Below are 12,272 nucleotides of genomic sequence, written 5' to 3'. Positions count from 1 at the left end.
ATTACCAGGCACAAGGACCCAGGTTCAAGCCCCTACTTCCCACCTGCGGGAGGAGGGAAGCTTCATGATTGGTGAAGCAGGTCTGTAGGTGTCTATCTTTCTCTCTCTCCCTCTCTCCCTCCACCTCCCTTTCCCTTCTCAGTTTCTCTTTGCCCTATCAAATAAAATAGAAAGAAAAAAGGAAAAAATGGCCACCAGGATCAGCGGATTCAGGTATAGGAACTAAGCCCCAATGAAGTAGTAGAAGAAATATTTAGCAGAGCTCAGGGACCGAGATGCGTAATAAAAGATGTGAAGCCAGTTGAAGTATTATGGTCCACGTGGTAAGGCAGGGAGGAGGGAAACAGTGGCAAGATAGTTAATTCTTTCCATGAATGGCTTTAAGGGGTTCAAAAGGGGATGAAAAAGACATGCTAGAGGAAATCAGTAAAGGGTTAGTGGAAGCCTTGGTATGATTTTATAGGATTGTTAAGAATGGTATGTGTATGTGTGTGTGTGTGTGTGTGGGGGGTATTCCAAGAAATAACTAGTGACTAAAGTTTTCAAGAATTTTCATGTGTATTATTATGTCATTTGATCATCAGAAATTCTTATGTGATGATATACATTCTTGCTCCTCAATTGCAGTAAAGGAACAAGTCAGTGAGGTTAGGTGACATTCAAAATCATATAGCTAAATGGAAGGTGCTCGTGGGGATGCTTTTGTTTGGAGCATAGTGTTATTGGAGAGTGAGGTCAGTAGGTCTGACTTCTAATATTTTTTATACTATACTGAGTAGTTATATTTATTACTAAAATAAAAATGATTCAAAATGCAAGCACACTAACACCTTTCAGCATTTACTTTATTTTTTGTATATGGTTGTATTTATTTTTATTGAAATATTTTGGAAAGATCTTACACATATATACTATAAAATATTAGCATGTATTTATCTATATAAATAGGGCACATTTACATCTATAAAGTATAAGAAAATATAGGTAATATAACTTGCAAAAGTATTAATTTCCTTGCATTAGGAAATTCAGAATATATATATATATAATATATATTTGAAAGTCACCGCAGGAGTTCAGAAAGAATATATATATATATATATATATATATATATATATATATATATATTCCAAGTCATAATAAATAAATGCAGTGCTTTCTTACTGTTAATCCAACTTATAAATGTCAACCTGTTTGAGGAAATGACTAGTAGCCTAGGAATTGTAAATCAAAAATCCCATAAAGAGGAGAAACACTGTTGCACATATTTTTTAGAGTAGACTATTGCAAACAAAAATACTACCACGTAAGATTACAGAATTTGGTTTTTAATGATCCAGATATTTTCCACTCCTTCACTGTCATACAAAAGTCCTGCTAAGGAAATGACAAGTATATTTAAAGCTAACATCACATTATAAATCTTTTGACATTTGAAATTTCTGGGAGACAGAAATGGCTAGAATTGCTTATTATTACTTTAAATATGAAACAGATTAAAGCACAAGTTATCTTCCTCAAGGTCACCAAGTTAGGCAATGTAAGGATGGTGGCAGAATTTCGAGATTTCTGTTATGTTGGTTCTTACAATACACTTAAAGTGTTGCCATAAAATTTGATATAGGTTCTTTCAGAAAGTGGCAGATAATTGCTCATTTATGAGAAAAATCAGGTCTAGATGCAGCCGTGTCATGTGTCAGCACAAGTGAGTTTAGCTCTCACAGAATATACTGACTGTCATATGTGACACTCCCTTATGCAGCTACAAGTCTGTATATCAAGAGAAATATGTTCCAGAATGTGGCAGACAATTCCCAGCACACAGCTCCAAATGACTGCATAAGCTGCACCGAGTCTACAGTGAACTGTCTATTGATATTTTCTTCCTCTCACTCTTCAGATCTAGACTGTAGGAAACAGGTTAAGCTTCTGCAAAGACAGACAAAACACTCAACTTTCAGTTTCTGACTCCCCCCACAAGAAAAGTCATAAATATGGTATTCATTAGGAAACGTGTGGAAAGCACCCTGTGGAAACCATATGGCTGTCAGTAACAGCACAATCTCATTCAAAGGTGCCAAGAACACTAATGAGACCAGGATGTCAAGAAAAGCAGAATAGATCAATACTGCCCCCCCACCAACAAAAACTCGCAGTTGTCTCTGGCATCAGTCACTGTGCTCACTCTACATAAATGAAATCAATCAGCAAGGATTTTTGTAAAATGCATAAAACAGTTGTCTTCTAGACCCTACCAGAAGATAAATGATTCCAGACATTGGACTGCAGCCATTTTCCCACACATGCTACAACGTTCTGACATCCATATTGGGCCATAACACTGAGTGGTTTCTGCTTTTGTGAGTTTACAGCCAGTGTTTCCACTTCTGGTCGGGAATAGACCAGCCTGCTAGTACCCGTGCAAAATAAGCCCCTTTTGCCTGTGCAAATTGTAAGGGAATTGACATCCCAGTAAGGGGGCTCCTGTGAGTTCCCTCAAAACCTTTTGCTAGTTCTCATATAAATATATGATTCAAAGTTATTGTTTTATATTCTACTGAAATTAGACCAACAGCGACTTAATAAGTTGTACGACATATGACACCAGACACAAACCACTTGGACATAACATACAGTAACGAACAGCACAGATCCAACTTGGTTTTTAAAACAAATATATCCAGAAATGTATTAAACATAAACAGCAGAACTATTTTATATGACACCTTATGCTCAGAAAAGGGCTTTTTGAGAAATCTAAACCAAAGGAAGATCCAGAAGCTGCTTCCTTTAAAAACTATGGCAACAGAATAATATTATCTGAAAGACATGCAGAAGTCTAGGTCATAGCTATGAATATGTAAATGATCAATCAAAATTACTACGAGTCACTTACATCTGCCATGGACACTTTTTTGAAGTGATAGGAAAAAGTTGCCTTTGAGAAAAAATACAATTTTTTTTTTCCTATCACTTCAAAAAAGGGGGAAGAAACTCCTTTGTCAAGATAAAAACAATTCTCTCAGGTTAAATAAAGTCAATGTTACTGCAACTTCCAAATGGCTTTTAAAGTAAGTAACCAAAATAAGAAGTTAGTTTTAAATCAAGTTCTTGTTAAAGGAAAGTCTGTCTAAATAGCAGAGCCACTACAAAGAGCACTCTATATGTCAGTTATAAATATTCACAGTACAAAAAGGGTATTAACTTCTGACTTACCCACCACCAGGAACTCTTTCTCTACAAAATACAAACTTACTTTGTTTAAAAAAATGTCCTTAGGCTGTGCAAACAAAACCACACTCTTCTTCATTTCATTCTCTCTCTCTCTCTCTCTCTCTCTCTCTTTTTAATTGCTCTTCAGAAACTGACAGATGGTGCATCTGTCACTGAGTGTTTCCTTTTCGTTATCTCTGCCAGCTAATATTTCCTCTGTGCTTAGCTGTTGTCTGTGAGACTGTTTCTCATCATTCTAACCTCATCAATGGTGTGTGCCTGCTTTGAGGGTGGTTTTGGCCCCGCCTCCAGCTCCAAAAGAGAGAAAAAAAAGAAACTAAAACTCACAGTTGCATTTCTTATAAATTCTCTCTTTAAATGTGGCTCTGCAGCTATGGCACCCACTAGAGGGGAACACAGCCAGTCTGTCACAAACTGGGAGGGGCTATCCTCTCCTGCCTCCTCCTCCCCGACGCCAGTGTCAAGAGTGTACATTATGTAACAAATCCCATTTTTAAATTTGCCTGAAATTTCAGAGAAGAAGCATTTGAAACCAGACATAGATTTTTCCAAGCCTAATGAGACTTAAAAGAAAAAAAAAAATGCCCATGACTGGAACACACACACACACACCAGACAGAATAAATTTTTATATTATAAGATTGTGAAAAACAAGTCTATAGAAGAAAAAAGGAGGAGGAGGAGAGAAGGAAGAAGGAAAGAAAGGAAGGAAGGAAGGAAGGAAGGAAGGAAGGAAGGAAGGGAGAAATAGAGAAAGAAAAGGAGAGGACAAAACTGGTACACTACAAAATTGCTTCACTTGTAATTTTGTATGCCAAAATAATTTTTTTATATATATTTAGATGATACCACACCCCATATGGTGTGACAGGATTTGCTAGTACTTATGCTACTAGTAAACTGGGTCAGACATGGGAACACACAGGATGAATTTAAGTTTAGGGTAAGAAATGAGAGGCCTGGGAGATGAATAAATAAGGTATGAGAACTCTCAAGCTGAGATCCCCAGTATGATCCCTGGCATCACATGTGCCAGAGAGATTTGTCTGTCTATCTGTATATCTTTATCTATTATACACACAGGTACGTGCACACACACACACACACACACACACACACACACACACACACATTCACACACAGAGATGTAAGTACACCTTTTGTTTAAATTGAGAGTTTGTTCTATCACACAGCACAAAGCAGGTGGGTGTGTTAATACCGGTCTTCTCTGTAAATAGGACAAAGATTGTCAGTTTAGACTTAACATGCACTGCTTTGAGAGTAATCAAACCTTATCAGGTAGAAGGGCCACACATACAGAGAAGATAGCTTATGTGAGTTTTACTAAAATTAGGCCAGGCATTTGAAGGCTGAACTAAGATTCAGAGTCAGAAGACCTGAATTCAAGTCTCAGTTCTGTTTCTTGCAGTATCCTCGAACATGGAAGGCACAGAGCAAGGTCTGGAGACCTCCCAGGTGACTGTAAAATGAAGGTGATAAAAGTACTTTGTTGTTATTATTACAAACGTTTGTGTTGTTGTTTTTCAATAACAAAGAGAATATTAAACTAGTACAAATACTTAATCTGGCCAAGGATGTTACCAAACTAAATGCCACAACCTATGAAAGGGGGAAACTAAAGACAAAAAAAAATGCCTGGAATACTGTGTAGGGTGCAAAGTGCATTTGAGGAGGGGAGTAATTCAGATTTTGAAGATCCAAGTTCTTCAGTGAGACGGGCTATGTGGGCAGCACGGGTTCGAGTGTACCTGAGTGGTTAAAGTTTGAAACCTTAGTTCTCCTCCCACATTCTCACAAAAGAATACTGGGACTACCATCTGTCATTAGCCTATGAGTCCCTTCAGGGCAGGAGTCTGTTGGGTAAATGACTGATTGTGATACTGAACTAGCCAGGAATTATTCACTCCAAGACAGGCAGAATGAATGATTATGATAAGCCCAGGCTTGAAATCAGAAAGTCAGATATTCAAGGCTGTGATGACATGTATATGGCTGAGATACGAAAAGGAAGAGGCTTTTTGGGTCACTGAAATGAGAGGAAATTTTGTCCAGCCTTCTGCTTCACATCCCCCTCCCTTTCCTCACTTCCTCCCCAGAGAATGCTATCCCACTGACAATGAGTGTGAGTCAAGAACCAGGATGTTTGTAAACACTCCATTAAATGAAAATACATGAGTTTTTAGGGCAAATTCTTCCCAAATGGGGGCACATGCCCTTGCTTATAGCTCACAAAAGCAAGCTTTCCAAATGCTGCTGCATAAACTCCTTGCAAGCCGAGTCAAGGGCAGCTATAGATCCAGCAGATGTGAAGGAAGGTCCGGATGCCACCTTACTGCTAATAGAGTCCCAGTTCTTCACTGAATCCAGTGGAAAGTTCATTTTCTTTGCAAATGGCTTGGGGGGGGGGGTGATCTCCCCCTCCTCCCACTGAAAGATTGTAGCACTTTGGGGTGAGGATGTCTACCAATTGCAAAACTCTAACCTAGGCCTAGTTTTTTATATTCTAGGATTCCTTCAGATGACAAAGCAAGTGGTATGATATCTAAAATTGCCTATTTTAAAAAAGCAATTAAATTGGAAGCATAAGGAATCAGCTCAGAATTATGGCTAACGTCCATGTCCATGCCCAGGAGTAAATGCAGGGCAAGTTCAACAACAAAGCACAGTGGTAACAATTAGGGCTGATGGGCTATACTCGGTCCTGGCAGTCCTTCAGCTTCTTCTTCTTCTAGTGTTTGCCAGTCCTTCAGCAAAGGACTGGTATTTCAATTATCAACTCTGATTTTTGTGATTATAATATGTCTTGGGTGATTCTAATTAAAAAAATAAAGTCTAGCTTCTCAGAAGTGGTATCAGACTTCACTAATAGACCCGGGGGGTATACAGCAGACATGTGTTGTCTAAAAGGACACTACAGAAGAATCTTTGGGGATTTTGTCTATTCTCCCTCTCCCTCTCCCTCTCTCTCTCTCTCTCTCTTTCTCTCTCTCTCTGTCTCTCTGTCTCATCTCTCTCTCTCTCTCTCTCTTCCTATCTCTCTCTCCCTCTCCCTCTGTCATACCCTCTTTTTCTCATGTAGCCAGGACTGACTATTTTATATTTCTCATCAGTTCCATAGAAAGAGGAAACACACAGAGGAAACAGTCTCTGTAGAGGAGTGCTTTGCTTCAAGGGAGGAGGATTCCAAAGTAACAAAGAGCACTATTTCCCAACAGGTGAAGACAGTAGGGCTTCATGGTTAAGAGTGTGCTTGCTCTGCCTCCATGCAACAAAAATATTGCACTTCACCCCTCCAAAGTCTGGATTCAAATCCTTATTTATTTATCTACTTATTTTGTTTGTTTGCTTGCTTAACACCAGTGCATTGTTCAACTTTAGCTTATGGAGGCAGAGAGAATTGAACCTGGTATTTCAGAGTCTTTTGAACCCCAGGCATGAAAGTTTTTTGCATAGCCATGCCAACTCTCCTGCCTGGCTTCAAATCTTCATTATGCAAGGAGAAGCTATCTGTCCTTGGGAAATTGTTTGGGCTCCCCCATTGTTGAATAGATTAATTACTCCTTCCTGGAGTTCTTGTTAAGATTGAGTTAATATCTGTAAGTGACTTGGAACTTGGCGTAAACATTAAATACATATTATCTATAGTCTCACAGTGAGAATTTTTTTTTCCTGCCCCCAGGGTTATCTTTACAGCACTTGGAAAACACTATTCCCAGCGACCATTTTTTTCTCCCCTTCCCACCCTCTCCATTTTCTTTTTCTTTTCCTTTTTTTTTTTTTTTGTTAACTAGATAGGACACAGAGAAATTGAGGAGGGGAGATAGTAGGAGAACAAGACAGACTCCTGCAGACCCACTTCACTGTTCATAAAGCATATTCCCCCCCATACACACATGTGGGGAACAGGGGGATTGAATCCAGGTTCTTGCACATGGTAGTGTGTGTGCTTAACTTGGTATACCACCACCTGCCTCCCCCACCCCCCGTTAGAATTTTAAAATGTGATTTCAGCTACATGCAAAGGATTGAATCTGATTAATTTCAACTCAAGAAGCAGAATTTTCTGTAATTTTTGCAGTATGCACCTATAATGTACTTTAAAACACTCGAGCATTTAGGTTATGATATTATATATTATTTAGGTTAAGCTATAACCCAGGTGGTGCTAGCATCCAACTAAGCATTCAAAGTCTGAGAGACGATCTAGTTGGCATTCTAAGGAGGAAGCCTGTACTTCACAATCAGCTATTACAAGCCCCATGGGTACCATCTCTCCATCAACAATCTAAGCTAGCACTCTGAGTGTCAAAAAAAGGTTTCACTTGGTGAACATAATTACCATTGACATTAACATGATTAAAACAATATGCACTGACTTAAATTTTTTCAATGTGAAAATCTGATAGAAACCTTTCCCTATATCTTTGGTCACAAAGTCCTGACCTAAATCTACATACAGTCCAAGACATATTATTTGATATAACTTAGTCGTAGGTGTTGGGCATAACAGTTGATTCTTTTGTTTGTTTTTGTTTCTGTTTTGTCAGAAAACCTCTCTGGTGATCATTACTTACTAAAAATAATCTAAAAGTTGTGTGTGACCAACAGCATAATTTCAGTTCACTGAGGCATGACTGCTGGAAGGTTCTGCTTGCTCAGTACTGGTGACCAGAATGATAGAATCTGTTTTTGGAATCTATTTGTTTGACTCAAATCTCATTGGAATCTTCTACAGAAGGTATACAAATGGAGAAAGAAAAGTAGAACTTCTTTAAGACTGCATATGGGTCACGTGAATTCATTTTTATGTGGGGACGTATGTCTGCTTGTTAATGTCTATATATCTGACAGGATGTGACCCAATATGAGGTTATCAATATGACACAGTTGTTATGTTTAGAAAAAGTAATTTATATCCCTTAGTCTCAAAACTTGTTTGGCTACTACTATTTAGAACAAGGAGGAGGAGGAGGAGGAAGAGGAGAAGAAAAGGAGGGAAAGGAAGAAGAAGGAGAAGAGGAAAGGGGGGAAAGGGGAGGGAAGGGAAGGGGAAGGAGTAGCAGCAGCAGCTAATATTTATGATTGACCGTTTTAGTTTGCTAACAAAAACAAATGGGATATTTAAGCAGGCTAGCAAAAGTCCCAAAATTTGCTTGGCCAAAGAGTCTAGGACAGTATTTTATTTGGCTATATCTGGTTTAGATTTACAAATCAATTTCTTGGCAAAAAGAATTAGAAATAGGGGGCCAGGCAGTAGCGCAGAAGGCTACGTGCACATGGCAGGAAGCCAAAGGACTGGTATAAATCCGGTTCGAGGCCCTGGCTCCCCACCTGCAAGGTGATCACTTCACAAGTAGTGAAGCAGGCCTGCAGTTTTCTATCTTTCTCTCTCCTTCTCTGTCTTCCCCTCCTCTCTCGATTTCTCTCTGTCCTATCCAACAACAACAATGGCACCAAAAATGGGAAAAATGGCCTCCAGGAGCAGTGGGTTGGTTAGTAGTGCAGGCACTGAGCCCCAGCAATAACCTTGGAGGCATATATATATATGAATTAGAAATAAACACACCATACATGCTGTGAATATATTGATGATTAAAAGATAATTTAATGGGGAGAGGAAGATGGCGGACTGAGAAGTCGCTGACAGCGAGCGCTCTGACCGCATCGTCGGCAACGGTAGGATTTTCTACCTTTAGCAGGCCAGTTAATAAGGGATGACACCAAAAAGTGAGTACAATTTAATTTGGGTTAAGAATTAGAGTAAAGGTGACACGGACTAGCGGGGCTCCAGAATTCCCAGGGCGCTGGGCAAGGCGAGTGCGCCGGACATTGTCCTCCGCCTGCCCAGGAAGGCGGCTCCTCCATCGGTTGCACAGCGCGGCGGGCAGAGGAACCGGAGAGAGCACTTTAGCTCGGGGGCTTTCTCTTGGGAGTCTGCAGGGTCCACCTCGGCCCTGAGAGCAGATCCAAAGACTTCTTGAATATAGCTCTCATTGGATCAAAGGATTTGGAGCTAGTTTTCATTTTTGAGAAATCCTTTAAAAAAGTCTGGAGGGAGGGGTTTCCCGGAAGATGGCGGACTGAGAAGCGGCTAGCCTTGGAGCTCCGGACACATCTCGTGTAAACAATAGGATTTTCTGCCTTTAGCAGGCCAGCCAATAAGGGGCCATAGCGGTCATACCAAGGATGTGTCTATAACTTAATTAGGGTTAAGAATTAGAATAGGGGGAAAAAAATTCTTTTTTCTTCCTTTTAATTTTCAAGCATACATCCTTCCCGCCGCCCCCCCCCCCCATAAGCAGTGCCTGGGACCAGCTACTAGCAGGATACCCCATACCACCAAACAGGGTTTTTGTTTTTTGTTTTTTTTTAAACTCACTGATACACATTTGGGAAGTTCCTCGCACTGCTCTTTAATTACAACCCTTCTTCTTATCTTCTCCCTTTTCTCTCTCTTATCTCTCTCTATCTCTTTTTTTATTATTATTATTATTTTTATCTTGTCATACACTTCTTTCTTCTTTGCCTTTCTGAATTTGTGAATTACTTTGGGGAAGAAATCTGACCCAGAGTGGACTCTCTATGTGTGTATATCTGCTCTAGTTCCCTTTATATTCTTGTTACCCCTAGAATATACACTGGATAGTAGATTTGCATAACTGTCTATTCTTGCTATCCTCTCTTTCTTTTCTCTTTCTTCACTGGGATTTGGTTACTGTTTTTTCACGGACTGGAGAAACTTTTTGGCTAACTGGTAACGATTAAACTCCTTCAATACTTACTTCAGTTGCTACTGTAATTCCGGAGGTTGGTGAGTGCAATTGTCATAAAGGTATTTAGTACAGTGTTACTTGTGCTCAAATCACAACAACTGAGGAACAACAGAGCATTAAAAAAAAAAAGAGAGAGAGAAACACATAAATAAAAAAAAATGGGTAGATTAAAAACAAATAAAACTGCTACCCCAATGAATGAAGACAAGAGCCCAGAAGAAACCACAAATCAGTCAGAAGTAACCATAGATAAGAAAAGTATGCAAGCAATAATTAATTAAAAACTTATTAATTATAAGTTAATTAAATAAATTAATTAAATAAATAAAATATAATTTAATTAATTAATTAATTAATTAAATTAATAAATTAATTAAATAAAAATATAAAATTAATTAAAATAATTAATTAAAAACTTATTAATCACAGAAATGAAAACAACATTGGAGGAAAGGAATGGCAGTGTTAGGGAAACAACAGTAGAGACCCCCAAGGAAAATACTGATTATCTTGAGACAATTAGAGAACTGAAAGCTGAAATAGCTGTAATGAAGAAAGAAGCTGAGGCAAGGGAAAGCAAACTAACAGAAGCAGAAAACAGAATTAGTCAGACAGAGGATGAGTTAGAGAAAACTAAGAAAGAGGTGAAAGAGCTTAAAAAGAGATTGAGAGACACTGAAAACAACAACAGAGACATATGGGATGATCTCAAAAGAAGTAACATTCGTATAATTGGCCTGCCAGAGGAAGAAAGAGAGGAAGGGGAAGCAAACATTCTAGAGGAAATAATACAAGAAAATTTCCCAGACCTGAATAACAGAAAGGATATCAAGGTGCAAGAGGCCCAGAGAGTACCAAACAGAATCAACCCAGACCTGAAAACACCAAGACACATCATAGTCACAATGAGAAGAAGTAATGATAAAGAAAGGATCCTAAAGGCTGCAAGAGAGAAACAAAAAGTCACATACAGGGGAAAACCCATAAGACTTTCTGCAGATTTCTCAACTCAAACTCTAAAAGCCAGAAGGGAGTGGCAAGATATCTATCGAGCCCTGAATGAAAAAGGGTTTCAACCAAGGATAATATATCCTGCTAGACTTTCATTCAAGCTAGATGGAGGGATCAAAACCTTCTTAGACAAACAACAGTTAAAGGAGGCAACTATCACCAAGCCGGCCCTGAAAGAGGTACTAAAAGACCTCTTATAAACAAGAACATCACTATAATACTTGTAATATATCAGAGTAAACAAATCGTTTTTTAGAACAATGGCACTACAATACATTAAATCCATAATATCAATAAATGTCAATGGCTTAAACTCACCCATCAAAAGGCACAGGGTGGGGGGATGGATCAGAAAACATAACCCAACCATATGCTGCTTGCAAGAATCCCATCTGTCACAACAAGATAAACACAGACTTAAACTGAAAGGATGGAAAACTATCATACAGGCTAACGGTCCACAAAAAAGGGCAGGAACAGCCATTCTCATCTCAGACATGATAGATTTTAAATTAAATAAAGTAATAAAAGATAGGCAAGGACATTACATAATGATTAGAGGATCAATCAGCCAAGAAGACTTAACAATTATTAACATCTATGCACCCAACAAGGGACCATCTATATACATTAAACACCTATTGAAAGAATTTCAAAAATACATCAATAGTAATACAATAATAGTGGGAGACTTCAATACCCCACTCTCACTCTTAGACAGATCAACAAAGCAGAGAACCAATAAAGATACAAGAGAATTGAATGAAGAGATTGACAGACTAGACCTCTTGGACATTTTCAGACTCCTCCACCCCAAAAAACTGGAATACACCTTCTTTTCAAATCCACACAACACATACTCAAGGATAGACCACATGTTAGGCCACAAAGACAGCATCAATAAATTCAAGAGCATTGAAATCATCCCAAGTATCTTCTCAGACCACAGTGGAGTAAAACTAACTTTTAACAACAAACGGAAAATTATTAAAAGACATAGAATTTGGAAACTAAACAACATGCTCCTTAAGAACCACTGGGTCAGAGACTCAGTCAAACAGGAAATTCAAATGTTCCTGGAAACTAATGAAAATGAAGACACAACCTATCAAAATATTTGGGACACAGCGAAAGCAGTACTGAGAGGGAAACTTATAGCTATACAATCACACATTAAACACCAAGAAGAAGCCCAAATGAACGACCTTACTACACACCTCAAGGACTTAGAG

General features: G+C 38.7%; 1 protein-coding gene and 1 long non-coding RNA gene across 10 annotated transcripts in view; one reads left to right on the top strand and one right to left on the bottom strand.

The window, feature by feature from the left end:
• LOC132538640 (uncharacterized) overlaps nucleotides 1–12,272 on the top strand; it is a 915,711-nt gene that overhangs the window by 318,141 nt on the left and 585,298 nt on the right. The window lies entirely within an intron of this gene.
• The window catches only part of STARD13 (StAR related lipid transfer domain containing 13), a 576,918-nt gene that overhangs the window by 111,917 nt on the left and 452,729 nt on the right, over nucleotides 1–12,272 (bottom strand). Inside the window, exon 1 of one of the 9 annotated variants that reach the window (XM_060191638.1) lies at nucleotides 3,218–3,535. The exons of 7 other annotated variants lie outside the window; for them this stretch is intronic. In XM_060191638.1, the coding sequence (XP_060047621.1) occupies nucleotides 3,218–3,311 (94 nt within the window). In that variant the 5' untranslated portion in view covers nucleotides 3,312–3,535. Of the gene's footprint in view, nucleotides 1–3,217; nucleotides 3,536–12,272 lie in introns of those variants that run through there. One more of the 9 variants, XM_060191643.1, reaches the window with a different exon arrangement.

The sequence above is a fragment of the Erinaceus europaeus genome, chromosome 5 (assembly GCF_950295315.1).
Source record: "Erinaceus europaeus chromosome 5, mEriEur2.1, whole genome shotgun sequence".
NCBI lineage: Eukaryota > Metazoa > Chordata > Mammalia > Eulipotyphla > Erinaceidae > Erinaceus > Erinaceus europaeus.
Note: the sequence above shows the minus strand (reverse complement) of the source record. Positions and strands in the feature narration are given on the sequence as shown.